General features: G+C 35.6%; 1 protein-coding gene across 1 annotated transcript in view; it reads right to left on the reverse strand.

Annotated features, from left to right (window-relative positions):
- Positions 1-16,837, reverse strand: part of SLC26A7 (solute carrier family 26 member 7) — a 186,297-nt gene that overhangs the window by 18,632 nt on the left and 150,828 nt on the right. Inside the window, exon 14 of the mRNA XM_022584546.2 lies at positions 13,637-13,685. Within this exon, the coding sequence (XP_022440254.2) occupies positions 13,637-13,685 (49 nt within the window). The remainder of the gene's footprint in view (positions 1-13,636; positions 13,686-16,837) is intronic.

Consider the following 16,837-nt stretch of genomic DNA (forward strand, 5'->3'; position numbering starts at 1 on the left):
GATTTGTTTTTTAGTTTGGTAGTTCTTTCTTTCGTTCTTTTTTTAAAATTAATTAAAACAATTTTTAAATAATTATTTTTGGGTTTTTCTTTTAATAACTTTTTTATTTAATTTAATTTTTTCTTTCTTTCTTTCTTTCTTTTTTTCTCCCTTTTATTTTGAGCCGTGTGGATGACAGACTCTTGGTGCTCCAGCCAGGCATCAGGGATATGCCTCTGAGGTGGGAGAGCCAAGTTCAGGACATTAGTCCACCAGAGATCTCTCAGCTCCATGTAATATCAAATGGTGAAAATCTCCCAGAGATCTCCATCTCAATGCCAAGACCCAGCTCCACTTAACGACCAGCAAGCTACAGTGCTGGACACCCTATGCCAAACAAATAGCAAGACAGGGACACAACCCCACCCATTAGCAGAGAGGCTGCCTAAAACCATAATAAGGTCATAGACACCCCAAATACACACCACCAAACGTGGACCTGCCCAATAGAAAGACAAGATACAGGCTCATCCACCAAAACACAGGCAACAGTCCCCTCCACCAGGAAGCCTACATGACCGCTGAACCAACCTTAGCCACTGGGGGCAGACACCAAAAACAACAGGAACTGCGAACCTTCAGGCTGTGAAAAGGAGACCCCAAACACAGTAAGTTAAGCAAAATGAGAAGACAAAGGAACACACAGCAGATGAAGGAGCAAGGTAAAAAACCACCAGGCCTAAATAATGAAGAAGAAATAGGCAGTCTACCTGAAAAAGAATTCAGAATAATGATAGTAAAGGTGATCCAAAATATTGGAAATAGAATGGAAAAAATGCAAGAAATGTTTAACAAGGACCTAGAAGAACTAAAGTGCAAACAAACAATCATGAACAGCACAATAAATGAAATTAAAAATTCTCTACAAGGGATCAATAGAAGAATAGCTGAGGGAGAAGAATGGATAAGTGACCTGGAAGATAAATAGTGGAAAACACTACTGCAGAGCAGAATAAAGAAAAAAGAATGAAGAGAATTGAGGACAGTCTCAGAGACTTCTGGGGCAATATTAAACACACCAACATTCGAATTATAGGGGTCCCAGAAGAAGAGAAAAAGAAAGAGAAGGAGAAAATACTTGAAGAGATTATGGTTGAAAACTTCCCTAATATGGTAAAGCAAATAGTTAATCAAGTCCAGGAAGCACAGAGAGTCCCATACAGGATAAATCCAAGGAGAAATGCACAAAGACACATATTAATCAAACTGTCAAAAATTAAATACACAGAAAATCTGTTAAAAGCAACAAGGGAAAAAACAAATAACATACAAGGGAATCCCATATGGTTAACAGCTCATTTTCAGCAGAAACTATACAAGCCAGAAGGGAGTGGCAGGACATATTTAAAGTGATGGAAGGGAAAAACCTACAACCAAGATTACTCTATGCAGCAAGGATCTCATTCACATTCGATGGAGAAATTAAAACCTTTAAAGAAAAGCAAAAGCTAAGAGAAGTCAGCACCACCAAACCAACTTTACAACAAATGTTAAAGGAACTTCTCTGGGCAGGAGACACAACAGAAGGAAAAGACTTACAATAACAACCTCCAAAAAGTAAGAAAATGGTAATAGGAACATACATATCAGTAACTACTTTAAGTGTAAATGGACTAAATGCTCCAACCAAAAGACATAGACTGGCTGAATGTATACAAAAAGAAGTATAAGTATACAAAAAAAGTATAAGTATACAAAAAGAAGAATGTAAATATGCTGTCTACAAGAGACCCACTTCAGACCTAGCGACACATGCATCCTGAAAGTGAGGGGATGGAAAAAGATATTCCATGCAAATGGAAATCAAAATAAATCTGGAGTAGCAATTCTCATATCAGACAAAATGGACTCTAAAACACAGACTATTACAAGAGAAAAGAAGGACACTACATAATGATCAAGGGATCAATCCAAGAAGAAGATATAACAATTGTAAATATTTATGAACCCAACATAGGAGCATCTCAATAGATAAGGCAAATACTAACAGCCATAAAAGGAGAAATCGACAGTAACACAATCACACTAGGGGAATGTAACACCCCAATTTCACCAATGGACTGATCATCAAAAATGAAAATAAATAAGAAAACACTACCTATAAATGATACATTAAACAAGATGAACTTAATTGATATTTATAGGACATTCCATCCAGAAACAACACAATACACTTTTTCTCAAGAGCTCATGAAACATTCTCCAGGATACATCATATCTTGGGTCACAAATCAAGCCTTGGTACATTTAAGAAAATTGAAATCGTACGAGGTAGCTTTTCTGACCACAACAATATGAGACTAGATATCAATTACAGGAAAACATATGTAAAAAATACAAACACATGGAGGATAAACAATACACTACTTAATAACCAAGAGATCACTGAAGAAATCAAAGAGGAAATCACAAAATATCTAGAAACAAAGGAAAATGAAAACAAGATGAGCCAAAACTTAAGGGATGCAGCAAAAGCAGTATTAAGAGGGAAGAATATAGCAATACTATCCAACCTTAAGAAACAAGAAACACCTCAAATAAACCAACTAACCTTACACCTGAAGGAATTAGAGAAAGAAGAACAAAAAAACCGCAAAGTTACCAGAAGGAAAGAAACCATAAAGATAAGACCAGAAATAAATAAAAAATAAATGAAGGAAATGAGAGCAAAGATCAATAAAACTAAAAGCTGTTTTCTGAGGGCTTCCCTGGTGGCGCAGTGGTTGAGAGTCCACCTGCCAATGCAGGGGACATGGGTTTGTGTCCCAGTCTGGGAAGAGCCCACATGCTGCGGAGAGGCTGGGCCCGTGAGCCATGGCCACTGAGCCTGCGTGTCCGGAGCCTGTGCTCTGCAATGGGAGAAGCCACAACAGTGAGAGACCCGTGTACCACAAAAAATAAATAAATAAATAAATAAAAAGCTGTTTCTCTGAGAAGATAAACAAAATTGAGAAACCGTTAGCCAGACTCAGAAAGAAAAAATGGGGTAAGACTCAAATCAATAGAACTAGCAATGAAAAAGGAGAAATAACAACTGACACTGCAGAAATACCAAGGATCATGAGAGATTACTACAAGCAACTATATGCCAATAAAAAGGACAACCTGGAAGAAATGGACAAATTCTTAGAAATGCACAACCTTCCTAGACTGAACCAGGAAGAAATAGAAAATATGAACAGACCAATCACAAGCAATGAAATTGAAACTGTGATTAAAAATCTTCCAACAAACAAAGGCCCAGGACCAAATGGCTTCACAGGCGAATTCTAACAAACATTTAGAGAAGAGGTAACACCTATCCTTCTAAAACTCTTCCAAAATATGGCAGATGGAGGAACACTCCCAAACATATTCTATGAGGCCACAATCACCATGACACCAAAAGCAGACAAAGATGTCACAAAAACAGGAAACTACCGACCAATATCACGGATGAACATATATGCAAAAATCCTCAGCAAAATGCTAGCAAACAGAATCCAACAACACATTAAAAAGATCAAACTCCATGATCAAGTGGGATTTATCCCAGGAATGCTAGGATTCTACATTATATGCAAATCAATCAATGTGATACACCATATTAACAAATTGAAGGAGAAAAACCAAATGATTATTTCAATAGATGCAGAGAAAACATTCGAAAAAATTCAACACCCATGTATAATAAAAACCATTCAGAAAGTAGGCATAGCGGGAACTTATCTCAACATAATAAAGGCCATATATGACAAACCCATAGCTAACATCGTTCTCAACGGTGAAAAACTGAAACCATTTCCACTAAGATCAGGAACAAGATAAGGTTGCCCACTCTCACCAGTATTATTCAACATAGTTTTGGAAGTCTTAGCCACAGCAATTAGAGAAGAAAAAGAAATAAAAGGAATCCAAAGTGGAAAAGAAGAAGTAAAGTTGTCACTGTTTGCAGATGACATGATACTATACATAGAGAATCCTAAAGATGCTACCAGAAAACTACTAGAGCTAATCAATGAATTTGGTAAAGTAGCAGGATACAAAATTAATGCACAGAAATCTCTTTCATTCCTATACACTAATGATGAAAAATATGAAGCTGAAATTAAGAATACGCTCCCATTCACCACTGCAACAAAAAGTATAAAATATCTAGGAATAAACCTACCTAAGGAGACAAAGGACCTATATGCAGAAAACTATAAGACACTGAAGAAAGAAATTAAAGGTGATACAAATAGATGGAGAAATATACCATGTTCTTGGATTGGAAGCATCAACATTGTGAAAATGACTATATTACCCAAAGTAACGTACAGATTCAATGCAATCCCCATCAAACTACCACTAGCATTTTTTGCAGAACTGGGAGGAAAAATTTCACAATTTTTATGGAATACAAAACACCCCGAAGAGCCAAAGCAATCTTGAGAAAGAAAAATGCAGCTGGAGGAATCAGCACCCTGACTTCAGACTACACTACAAAGCTATGGTAATCAAGACAGTATGGTATTGGCACAAAAACAGAAATATAGCTCAATGGAACAGGATAGAAAGCCCAGAGATAAACCCATGCACATGTGGTCACCTTATCTTTGATAAAGGAGGCAAGAATATCCAACAGAGAAAAGACAGCCTCTTCAATAAGTGGTGCTGGGAACACTGGACAGCTACGTGTAAAAGAATGAAATTAGAACACTCCCTAAAACCATACACAAAAATAAACTCAAAATGCATTAAGAACCTAACTGTAAGGCCAGACACTATCAAACTCTTAGAGGAAAACATAGGCAGAACACTCTATGACATAAATGACAGCAAGATCCCTTTTGACCCACCTCCTAGAGGAATGGAAATAAAAATAAACAAATGGGACCTAATGAAACTTAAAAGCTTTTGCACAGCAATGGAAAACATGAACAAGATGAGAATACAACCCTCCAAATGGGAGAAAATATTTGCAAATGAAGCAACTGACAAAGGATTAATCTCCAAAATTTACAAGCAGCTCATGTAGCTCAATATCAAAAAAACAAAAAACCCAATACAAAAATGGGCAGAAGGCCTAAATAGACATTTCTCCAAAGAAGATACACAGATTGCCAACAAGCATATGAAAGAATCCTCAACATCATTAATCATTAGAGAAATGCAAATCAAAACTACGTTGCGATATCCTCTCACACTGGGCAGAATGGCCATCATCAAAAAATCTAGAAACAATAAATGCTGTAGAGGGTGTGGAGAAAAGGGAACACTCTTGCACTGTTGGTGGGAATGTGAATTGGTTCAGCCACTATGGAGAACAGTATGGAGGTTCCTTAAAAAACTAAAAATAGACCTCCCATATGACCCAGCAATTCCACTACTAGGCATATACCCTGAAAAAGCCATAATTCAAAAAGAGTCATGTATCACAATGTTCATTGCAGCTCTACTTACAATAGCGAGGACATGGAAGCACCCTAAGTGTCCATTGACAGATGAATGGATAAAGAAGATGTGGCACATATATACAATAGAATATTACTCAGCCATAAAAAGAAACGAAATTGAGTTATTTGTAGTGAGGTGGATGGACCTAGAGTCTGTCATACAGAGTGAAGTAAGTCAGAAAGAGAAAAACAAATACTGTATGCTAACACATATATATGGAATCTAAAAGTAAAAGAAAAAATGGTCTTGAAGAACCTAGGGACCAGACGGGAATAAAGACGCAGACCTACTAGAGAATGGACTTGAGGACACGGGGAGTGGGAAGGGTAAGCTGGGACAAACTGAGAGAGTGGTAGTGTATATATGGACATATATACACTACCAAATGTAAAATAGATAGCTAGTGGGAAGTAGTCACATAGCACAGGGAGATCAGCTCAGTGCTTTGTGACCAGATAGATGGCGGGATAGGGAAGGTGGGAGGGAGGAAGATGCAAGAGGAAAGAGATATGAGGATATATGTATAGCTGATTCACTTTGTTATAAAACGGAAACTAACACACCATTGTAAACCAATTATACTCCAATAACTATGTTAAAAAAGAAAAAAAAAGGGAGAAGACTCAAAACAATAGAATTAGAAATGAAAAAGGAGAAGTAACAACTGACACTGAAGAAATACAAAGCACCATGAGAGATTACTACAAGCAACTCTATGCCAATAAAATGGACAACCTGGAAGAAATGGACAAATTCTTAGAAAAGCACAACTTTCTGAGACTTAACCAGGAAAAAATTAAAAAAATATACAGACGAAACACAAGCACTGAAATTGGGACTGTGATTTACAATCTTCCAACAATCATAAGCCAAGGACCAGAAGGCTTCACAGGTGAATTCTATCAAACATTTAGGGAAGAGTTATCACCTGCCCTTCTCAAACTCTTCTAAAGTAAAGCAGAGGGAGGAACACTCACAAACTTATCCTATGAGGCCACCCTCTTAACAAAACCAGAAAAAGATGTCACAAAAAAAGAGTACTATAGGCCAATATCAGTGGTGAATATAGATGCAAAAATCCTCAAAAAACATAGTAGCAAACAGAATCCAACAGCTCATTAATAAGATCATACACCATGACCACGTGGGGTTTATCCCAGGAATGTAAGGATTCTTCAATAAACGCAATTCAATCAATGTGATACACCATATTAACAAATTGAAGGAGAAAAACATATGATCATCTCAATAGATGCAGAAAAAGCTTTCGACAAAATTCAACACCCATTTATGATAAAAAAAAAAAACAGCCAGAATGTAGGTATAGTGGGAACTTACCTCAACATAATAAAGGCCATATGTGACAAACCCACACCCAACATGGTTTTTAATGGTGAAAAATAAAACCATTTCCACTAAGATCAGTAAGAAAACAAGTTTGCCCACTCTCACCAGTGTTATTCAACATAGTTTTGGAAGTTTTAGCCAGAGCAATCAGAGAAGTAAAAGAAATAAAAGGAATCCAAATCGGAAAAGAAGAAATAAAGCTGTCACTGTTTGCAGATGACATGATACTATACATAGAGAATCCTAAAGATGCTACCAGAAAACTACTAGAGCTAATCAATGAATTTGGTAAAGTAGCAGGATACAAAATTAATGCACAGAAATCTCTTGCATTTCTATACACTAACAATGAAAGATCAGAAAAGGAGATTAAGGAGACAATTCCATTTACCATTGCAAGAAAAAGAATAAAATACCTAGGAATAAACCTACTTAAGGAGACAAAAGACCTGTATGCAGAAAACTATAAGACATTGATGAAAAAATTAAATATGATACAAACAGATGGAGAGATATACCATGCTTTTGGGTTGGAAGAATCAATATTGTGAAAATGACTACACTACCCAAAGCAATCTACAGATTCAATTCCATCCCTATCAAACTACCAATGGCATTTTTCACAGAACTAGAACAAAAACTTTCCAAATTTGTATGCAAACACAAGAGACCCCAAATAGCCAAAGCAATCTTAAGAAAGAAAAACAGAGCTGGAGGAATCAGGCTCACAGGCTGCAGACTATACTGCAAAGCTACAGTAATCAAGACAGTTTGGTACTGGCACAAAAACAGAAATATAGATCAATGGAACAGGATAGAAAGCCTAGAGATGAACTCACACACATATGGCCCCCTTATCTTTGATAAATTTGGCAAGAATATCCAATGGAGAAAAGACAGCCTCTTCAATAAGTGGTGCTGGGAAAACTGGACAGCTATATGTAAATGAATGATATTAGAAGACTCCCTAACACCATACACAAAAATAAACTAAAAATGTATTAAAGACTTAAATGTAAGTCCACACACCATCAAACTCTTAGAGGAAAACATAGGCAGAACACTCTATGACATAAATCACAGCAAGATCCTCTTTGACCCACCTCCTAGAGAAATGGAAATAAGAACAAAAATAAACAAATGGGGTCTAATGAAACTTAAATGCTTTTGCACAGCAAATGAAACCATAAACAAGATGAAAAGACAACCCTCAGAATGGGAGGAAATATCTGCAAGTGAAGCAACTAACAAAGGATTAATCTCCAAAATTTACAAGCATCTGATGCAGCTCAATTACAAAAAAACAAACATCCCAATCCAAAATTGGGCAGAAGACCTAAATAGACATTTCTCCAAAGAAGATATACAGATTGCCAACAAACACATGAAAGGATGCTCGACATCACTAATCATTAGAGATATGCAAATCAAAACGACAATGAGGTATCACCTCACACCAGTCAGAATGGCCATCAACAAAAAATCTGCAAACAGTAAATGCTGGAGTGGGTGCGGGGAAAAGGGAACCCTCTTGCACTGCTGGTGGGCATGTAAATTGATACAGCCACTATGGAAAACAGTATGGAGGTTCCTTAAAAAAACTAAAACTAGAACTACCATGCGACCCAGCATTCCCAGTACTGTGCATATACCCTGAGAAAACCGTAATTCAAAAAGAGTCATGTACCACAATATTCATTGCAGCACTATTTACAATAGCCAGGACATGGAAGCAACCTAAGAGTCCATCAACTGATGAATGCATAAACATGTGGCACATATATACAATGGAATATTACTCAGCCATAAAAAGAAACTACATTGAGTTATTTGTAGTGAGGTCGATGGACATAGAGACTGTCATATCGAGTGAAGTAAGTTAGAAAGATAAAAATAAATACAGCATGCTAACACATATATATGGAATCTAAAAAAAAAAAATGTTCTGATGAACCTAGGGGCAAGACAGAAATAAAGACGTAGACATAGAGAATGGACTTGAGGACATGGGGAGGGGGAAAGGTAAGCTGGGATAAAGTGAGACAGTGGCATGGACTTATATATACTACCAAATATAAAATAGATAGCTAGTGGGAAGCATCCTTATACCACAGGGAGATTAGCTGGGTGCTTTGTGACCACCTAGAGGGGTGGCATGTGGAAGGTCGGAGGTAGACGCAAGAGGGACTACATATTGGGATATACATATATGTATAGGTGATTCAATTTCTTGTAAAGCAGAAACTAACACACCATTGTAAAGCAATTATACACCAATAAAGATGTTAAAAGAAGATGGTGGAGATGAACCTGAAAAATCACAATGCTAAGAGAGACGTTGACAGAGTGCCTCTTGGTAATGGCACAATGTGACTAAAATGTTTTGGAACACAACATACTAAACATGTTAATGGAAGATTTGTTCACATTTGTGCAATTTTTGTTTTCATTCAGAGAAATATGATGATTTCCATCTTATTATTTATGTAGTTTATATGTATTTACATATTTTGATTTTTCAATCCAATCTTCCTCTTCTATAAAGATTGTTTGGAGGGGGTATTTTTTATTCTTTCCTCTTTCCTACTCCCTTTCCCAGCTGATAACTCCCTTTGCTTTAGTTACTTCCAGATCTCTTCAGTGGTCCCCAAAACTCATGGATGTCTCCTGATGATCTCCCAGTATCTTAAATTCACCATCTCCTAAAATAAACTTCCCTTTCCTTTTAGCTACCCTCCTGGATTTCCTGTTATTTATCCCAGTTTGAGCGGTTCAAAGTTTCAAATCATCATTTGTATTGCCCTCTCTCTTCCCCCAACACCCAAACTGTGCTGGTTATGTTAAGTACATACTGAAATCTCTTTTAAGTTCATCCTCTATCTCCATTTTCACAAGCTTTCAACCAAAGCAGAGGAAGATGGTGCTGTCTGTTACCTCCTTTTCCCTGTATTAGCACCAACCAACCCTTCTTGGTTGTGTTCCTGCAGACTGCATCTGGCTCAGAACTCCCAAATCCCAGCTTTAAGCACCCTTTCCTGTACACATGTCTGTCTTAGACAGGGACTTGAGTTCCTCCTCTGTCCCTAACCAACTGCACAATTCTGAGCAAGTTAGTTATCTATGTCCTCAACATTTTCATCAGTAAAATGAATAGTATCCTATTACCTATTTGAAAATGGAAGTATAGTTGCCAATTATCTATTTCAGTTATTCAGAAGAATGTCCTTTGAAAACTTGGAAGTGCTATACAAGTATTAGCACTGTAATTTTCATTCACTGACCTAGTGTTCATTGGACAATAAAGGATAATGCAATGGAATTTAAAATACATTTCTTCCCTTAAAAATCTAGTTAGGAGGAAAATATGGATGAATGAAACAACTTTATAACCATGTAAGGTGATATGTGACCGAGTGAGGCATGCGGTAGTCTCTCCATGTCACTATGATTTCCATCTTACAGCTGAAGACACTGAATTCCAGGCTGCACTTGACTGTATATTCCCCTCTATGGATCTGGCTGACTTCTTTGTCTACCTGAGATTGCCAAAGAGTGTGTCCCTTCAATTTACTTTACTTCTCTATTAAACCTTGAAGAAAATATAGTATTTGGATTGGCAAAAAAGTAGATTGTTCTAGAAGGGAGAAGATAAATAAAGGATCAGATCCAGGGACAATAAAATTAGATGTAGGGGTCATGAACTGATTCATCTGATTGGGATAGAGAACTTGTGTAATGTGTAGTAAAAGGGAAATCAGTTTGAGAAAATAAGGAAGGGTTTTAGGTGTCAAGATGAGGAGTGGGCACTTGATCCTCAGAAGGAATCTTTATAATCTCTAATGCATAAGAAGGCTTTTTTAAAAAGGTGGTTTAAGATTAATGTATCATTACATCACAGAATAGAATAAAGCTGGGATGGCAACTACATCTCAGCTTGTGTGTCAACACCAACCATTTGTAGCAGCTTCTTACAACTGCCTGTTTAGAAGATTCTCAGGTTACTTTGGCTCATAGGAGGAAGTGCCTTGATTAATTAATTCTGTCTGATGTAAGCATGGGAAACTGGGTATTTTCTATCCATGGAGTAAGACAAAGACTGTCTCATAGCAGAAAAAAAATATGAAAGTCATACTAATTCATTTTGAATATGGTTAAGGACAGAATTAGAGTCACAGAAGTGAAAATGTAAAGGCAATAAAACCAAGAGTTATAAGTTTTACTAGTTAAATTGAGAGAGGAAACCAAGAACATGAGCAGTAAATGAAACCTGAGGATTTAAGGCACAGGGAAGTGAGAACAGGAGGTTGCCCCTGAACAAGGGTGAGAGATGCGAGAACCTAGATACTTTGGAGTGTCAGAAGAGGGGAGAGAAGGAAAATACCAGAAAAATATTCTGGTCAACCAGTCCTAGCTACTATAAAAGGGCCACTGGGTGCCAAAATTTCACAAGGACAGAGCAAAGGTGACCATGCCCATCAGCTACTGCTCTGTGCAAAGTGAGCCTGATCTAGTGATGCAGAGGTGAGAATGCCCTTAAAAAGTTTCCAGATTAGCAGAAAAGTGAGACCTTTAAGAAATGATCATTAAATAAGTACAATACCAGTATTATACAAGCGTCCTTTGAAAGCACAATGTAGGAGAAAGTAAATTCGCTACAAGAAGTCAGAAGAGACCAGAGAAGCTAACATCTGAGCTGCATCCATGTTGATGTGGGTCATGCAATTAATTCATATATTTATATGATATTTATTTTATTCTATTCTATATGTTATACATTTATTTAGAATACTTTACATAAAGTAATATAATAGATATTATAATATGTATTTATTATAATATGTATTTATATAAACATTCCATATGTTCTTTATCCACTGTACTGTTAATAAATATTTTAGTTGTTTCTGCATTTGGGAGAATTATAAACAAAGCTACTATGAACAATCTTGTATATGTTTCCAGGTACAGATATTAAGAGATTCCTTTTTTATTGTCTTTAGAAGAACAAAAATCAGTATGTCAGCTTTTCCTGTTTTTTTTTTTAAGTTTATATAATGGAATTTGAATTTAATGTTTTCTTTCATCTTTTTATTTTTGCCCAATTAAGTTTATAAGACTCATCTAGTTTTCATTATTATATATGTATATAGTATAATAAATATATCAAATAAAAATTCAAATGTACAAATATTCCATAGTTATATATACCTGATAATTTTTTTTTGAAATATGAGCTGTTTACAGGTTTGTGTAGTTACAAACAATACTGTGTGAACATTCTTGTTTATGTAAATTGCTAGAATGTATAACTGGGAGTGGAATTGCTTGTCATAAGGTATGGTATCTTCAACTTTATATGATATTGTGAAACTGTTTTCCAAGGTGGTTGTAACAGTTTACACTCCCACTAGCACTGCAAGAAACTTTTTGTTGCTGTACATCCTCACCAATACTTGGTATTGTCAGACTTTTAAAAATATCAATTATGTATATATATACATATATATACATATATATGTAGTGTTAGTTATTATGAATTTAATATACATTTCCTCAATAACTATTATAAATAACAATAGTGAATTTAAGCATATTCTCATATGTTTATTGGTATATTTGAAAATGTCTCATTTTGTGAAATGTCTGTTCATGTCTCGTGCCCATTTTCCTAACAGGCCATCTGCCATTTTTACTCCTTGATATCCTGGGGAGTGCAATTCTTTCTCCATTCTATTTGTTACACCTATCTCCTTTTACTCTGGCTTATCTCTTTATGCTTTATATGATGCCTTTTGGTAAACAAAAGCTCTTGATAATAATCTAGTGAATTTTAATGATAATGTTTAACATTTCTTATATATATTCTCCTATGTTCTCTTCTAAATTTATAATTTGTCTACCACTCCTAGGACTTTGATCCAGCTGGTACTGATTTGGGGTATGGTATGAGATAAAGGTCTAATTTCATTCATTATGGATACATGATTGTCTCATCATTGTATATTAACAAGACTGTCTTTTACTCACTGCTCTCCAGTGCCACATTTGTCACAAATAAAACACCAATATATGTGAGATTTTTTCCTTACTTCTGTGCTCTCTACTCTGTCCTATTGATCTGTTCACTTATCTTTGAACCAGTACCACACTCCACTGATTATTAGGGCTTTATAATACATCTATACATACATAAGAAAACATGCTCTCCCACTTGTTCATGTATTTCAACAGTTGTGCCTATTCTTGGCCATTTGATTTTGTACAAAATTGAGAATGAGCTTGTCAATTGCCATTAAAATGTCCTATTGGAATTTTAATTGTGACTCAATTTATATCTATAAATAAACTCAAGAACTGACATCTTTTCAATATTGTACATTCTGATCAGTGGACATTGTATTTCCTTCCATTTTTACAAAAATAGTACCATTAATTTGTGTTTCAGGTATTCTTAATGCCTCATAATAAAGTTTTACACCTTCATCCTTTGTAGGTTTATACATCTTAAATTCACTTCTAAAAGATTAGGAGGATGAGAGGGAAGAAGAAGAAAAGAAGGAGGAAGGGGGAGGACAGAATAGGAGAGAGATAAGAGAAAGAAGGAGGAAGAGAGAAAAAAGAGGAGGATGGAGTAGACAAAGAGGAGGGAGATGGAGGAGGAGAGAATAGGAGGAGGGAGGAAGAGAAGGTGGAGAGGGGAGGGAGGATGTAGATCAGGAGGAGAGAGGGAAGACAGAAGTAGGAGGCAGAGAGGGAGAAGAAGGGGAAGAAGATTTCATTCTCTGGTCTATATTCAAGTCAGAACACTTAGTTGTTTTTTAAGCTAACTCACCATTGCAAATGCCATTGGATAGAGAATTGAGCAATGTGTTTTGTTCACACTGAAATGAAAACAAATATAAAGAAGAATAACATTATAAAAATTCATTTCTGTCCCTGAAAAAGAACATCATTCTTTTCTCCATAAATAACAAAGAAAACTAGTATCCAATAATTATTTTTCCTAGCTTTTTTTCAGAATGATAAATACAACAAACTAAAATAATAAAATAATTAGTTCTAAGCTTATGTTAGCTCAGTAGATAATTTAAATTATCAAGTCAGACTATCTTCTTTAGAACGTTTTCTGCAAGATTAAGTTTGTTTTAATATTTGATCAGGAATTGAACATTTGTACGTGTTTTTCATTGTAGCGTACCCAGTCAGAAATTAACTTCATTAACACAGCACTCTCAAAGAGAGACCGCCAACCATATATTTCATATTATACAAAAGTTAGCTGTTCGCTTAATATGATAAACTCTAGGTCCATCCATGTTGCTGCAAATGGCATTATTTTATTCTTTTTTATGGCTGAGTAATGTGAAGTAAGCCAGACAGAGATAAATATCATATGATATCGCGTATATGTGGAAGCTAAAAAATTAATGATACAAATGAACTTATTTACAAAACAAAAACAGACTCATAGACATAGAAAACAAGTGTATGGTTACCAATGGGGAAAGTGTGAGGGAAGGATAAATTAGGATTTGGGGATTAACATATACACACTACTATACATGAAGCATATAACCAACAAGGACCTACTGTGTAGCACAGGGAACTGTACTCAATATTTTGTAATAACCTGTAAGTGAAAAGAATCTGAAAAAAAAAGATACATATGTTTGTATAACTGAATCATTTTGTTGTAACCTGAAACTAACACAATATTGTAAATCAACCATACTCCAATAAAAATAAATATTTTTAAAGTTAGCTGTTCATCTGAAGCTCCATGAAAATGTCCAAGAAAAAACATTCCTGACTTATGGAAATGCTGGAGAATGAAAACGACTCTATATCCTACAATTAAACTTCTTTGAAATTAAAAATAATTGATTCCTCTAACATTATAACATGCCCTGTACTTCTCAAAAATGTGTTATTGTTATTACTGTTAATGATGATAACAATTGTTATTTCTTGAGTACTTATTATATACCAAGAACTTTACATTAATCATTTAATCCTCAGAATAATCCTATGAATTTACTGATCTCATTTTTCATCCGAAAGTTGGAAAATTTCTGAATTTGGAAGACTTCTAAAGATTGAAATGGTTAAATAATCTGACCAAAGTCACAAAGCTAGTAAGAACTGAGTTAGAACCTGAGCTCATGTCTTTCCACTCTGCACCTCATGCTTCAAACTTCTACATTATATTGCTTTTCTCATGAAATCAGATTTCATCTTAGAGGGTGACCACAAAACATCTATTTTCCCTTCTTAATCCCAGTGGTTCAGCGTATATATTTTAAGTCTGATTCTGACAGTTATCAAATAATTTTCACCAGGTTATTTTACATTTCTAAGTCTCAATCTTCCTTTTTTGTAACATTCAGGTAAAGTCAGTTACATCATGGGGCTGATAACAATTAAGTTAGATAGCCCACTTAAAGGGACTTGCCCTTGAGAGACAGTCAACAAATGTGATTCCTTTCCCTCCTCTTAAAATACCTTGTCTGAAATCTCTCCTGCAGAAGAAGTTTAAATCAGATACTCCCCCCTCGAGAAGGTGGAGAATGACTCCATACTCCTTAAGTACAGGCTGCACAGAGTGACTTGCTTTCAAGGACTACAGCATGGAAAGGGGAAAAAAGAGTAACTTTACAGTGAAGAAACCTGACAAATACTATCTCATCCAAGTGATCAAGGTCAACATCAACAGTGATAAATCATGCTTATATTATGTACCCTTGAAACAATGTGATGAAAATGGCACTTCACCTCTATAGTTTTCCTCCTGAAAACCCATATATCCAGTCCTACCATGAGAAAAATAAGAGATAATTCCACCAGAGGGGCATTCTACAAAATACCTGACCAGTACTACTCAAAACTGTCAAGGCCATCAAAAAAGGGAAAGTCTAAGAAACTATCACAGCCAAGAGAATCTAAGGAGACAGGACAACTAACTGTAATGTAATATCCTGGCTGGAATTCTGGAGCAGTAAAAGGACATTAGGTAAAACTAAGTAAATCTGAATAAAGCATGGACTATAATTAATGATAATGTACCCATATTGGTTGATCGATTATAATAAATATGTCACACTAATACAAGAAGTTAATAATAGAGGAAACTGTGTGGTGTGGGGTATATAGGAACTCTCTATACTAACTTCTCAATTTTTCTCTGTAAATCTAAAACTGTTCCAAAAACTAAAATCTACTTTAAAAAAAAAACCTTGTCTGAGCAAAAGAAAATTTTAGGTAAACAGCAGATTGAAACTTCTCTTGCAAAGTGAGACCACAAAATGGTGATAATATTATAGTGAATATCTGTAGCCTATATAATAATGAGCATGAATCCATCAAACACTAGCAGCCTGAGATCCTTCTAAGCTTCTGCATTCAGGGAGATATTTAATAGTGATATACAGGAAGTATAGCAGTATAACGATATAGAAGTATATTGTTACATAACCTAACAGGAGATCCTTTTTCAGTTTATGTTTTGAACAGGATGTAAATCTTCCTGCTCTGGAATGTTTAAAATGCCCTTCCATCACTACTATCTGTTGAAAATTCAGCTGCCAGAGAAGAGAAGATCAAGTCCCTGGCAGAGCACTCCAGTTCAAGGAACAACCATAGACTGCTGTGTTCAGCCTGATAAAGGAAGGCAAAGCTGCCGCAGAGATTAATTGATGCAGACTTGTTACTCCAAAACTGAACTTACAATAAGTGCATAGTCCTTAAAATAAGTAGATATCCTAGGCAGACAGTGTGTGACAAGGACAATATGAGTTGCCCAAAAGAGCATCCATGCTCAAGACTATCCTTTTAAGCATTCTGAATAAAGGTTTACCCCAGGTTCCTCTGAGAGGAGGAATTCCAGAGTGCCATCTGAGTCCTTGTTATGTCCTTTAAAATTCATAACATACAAATATACATACAATATTTGCTTTATTATCATTAGAGTAGAGCTCAGTTTCAACAAATTCTTTCTCACCATCATAAAGTTCTGAATTAAAGAATCCTTTTGGGT

Source organism: Delphinapterus leucas, chromosome 17, assembly GCF_059928025.1.
Source record: "Delphinapterus leucas isolate spDelLeu-1000000601 "Yukka" chromosome 17, BTC_Dleu_Yukka2, whole genome shotgun sequence".
NCBI lineage: Eukaryota > Metazoa > Chordata > Mammalia > Artiodactyla > Monodontidae > Delphinapterus > Delphinapterus leucas.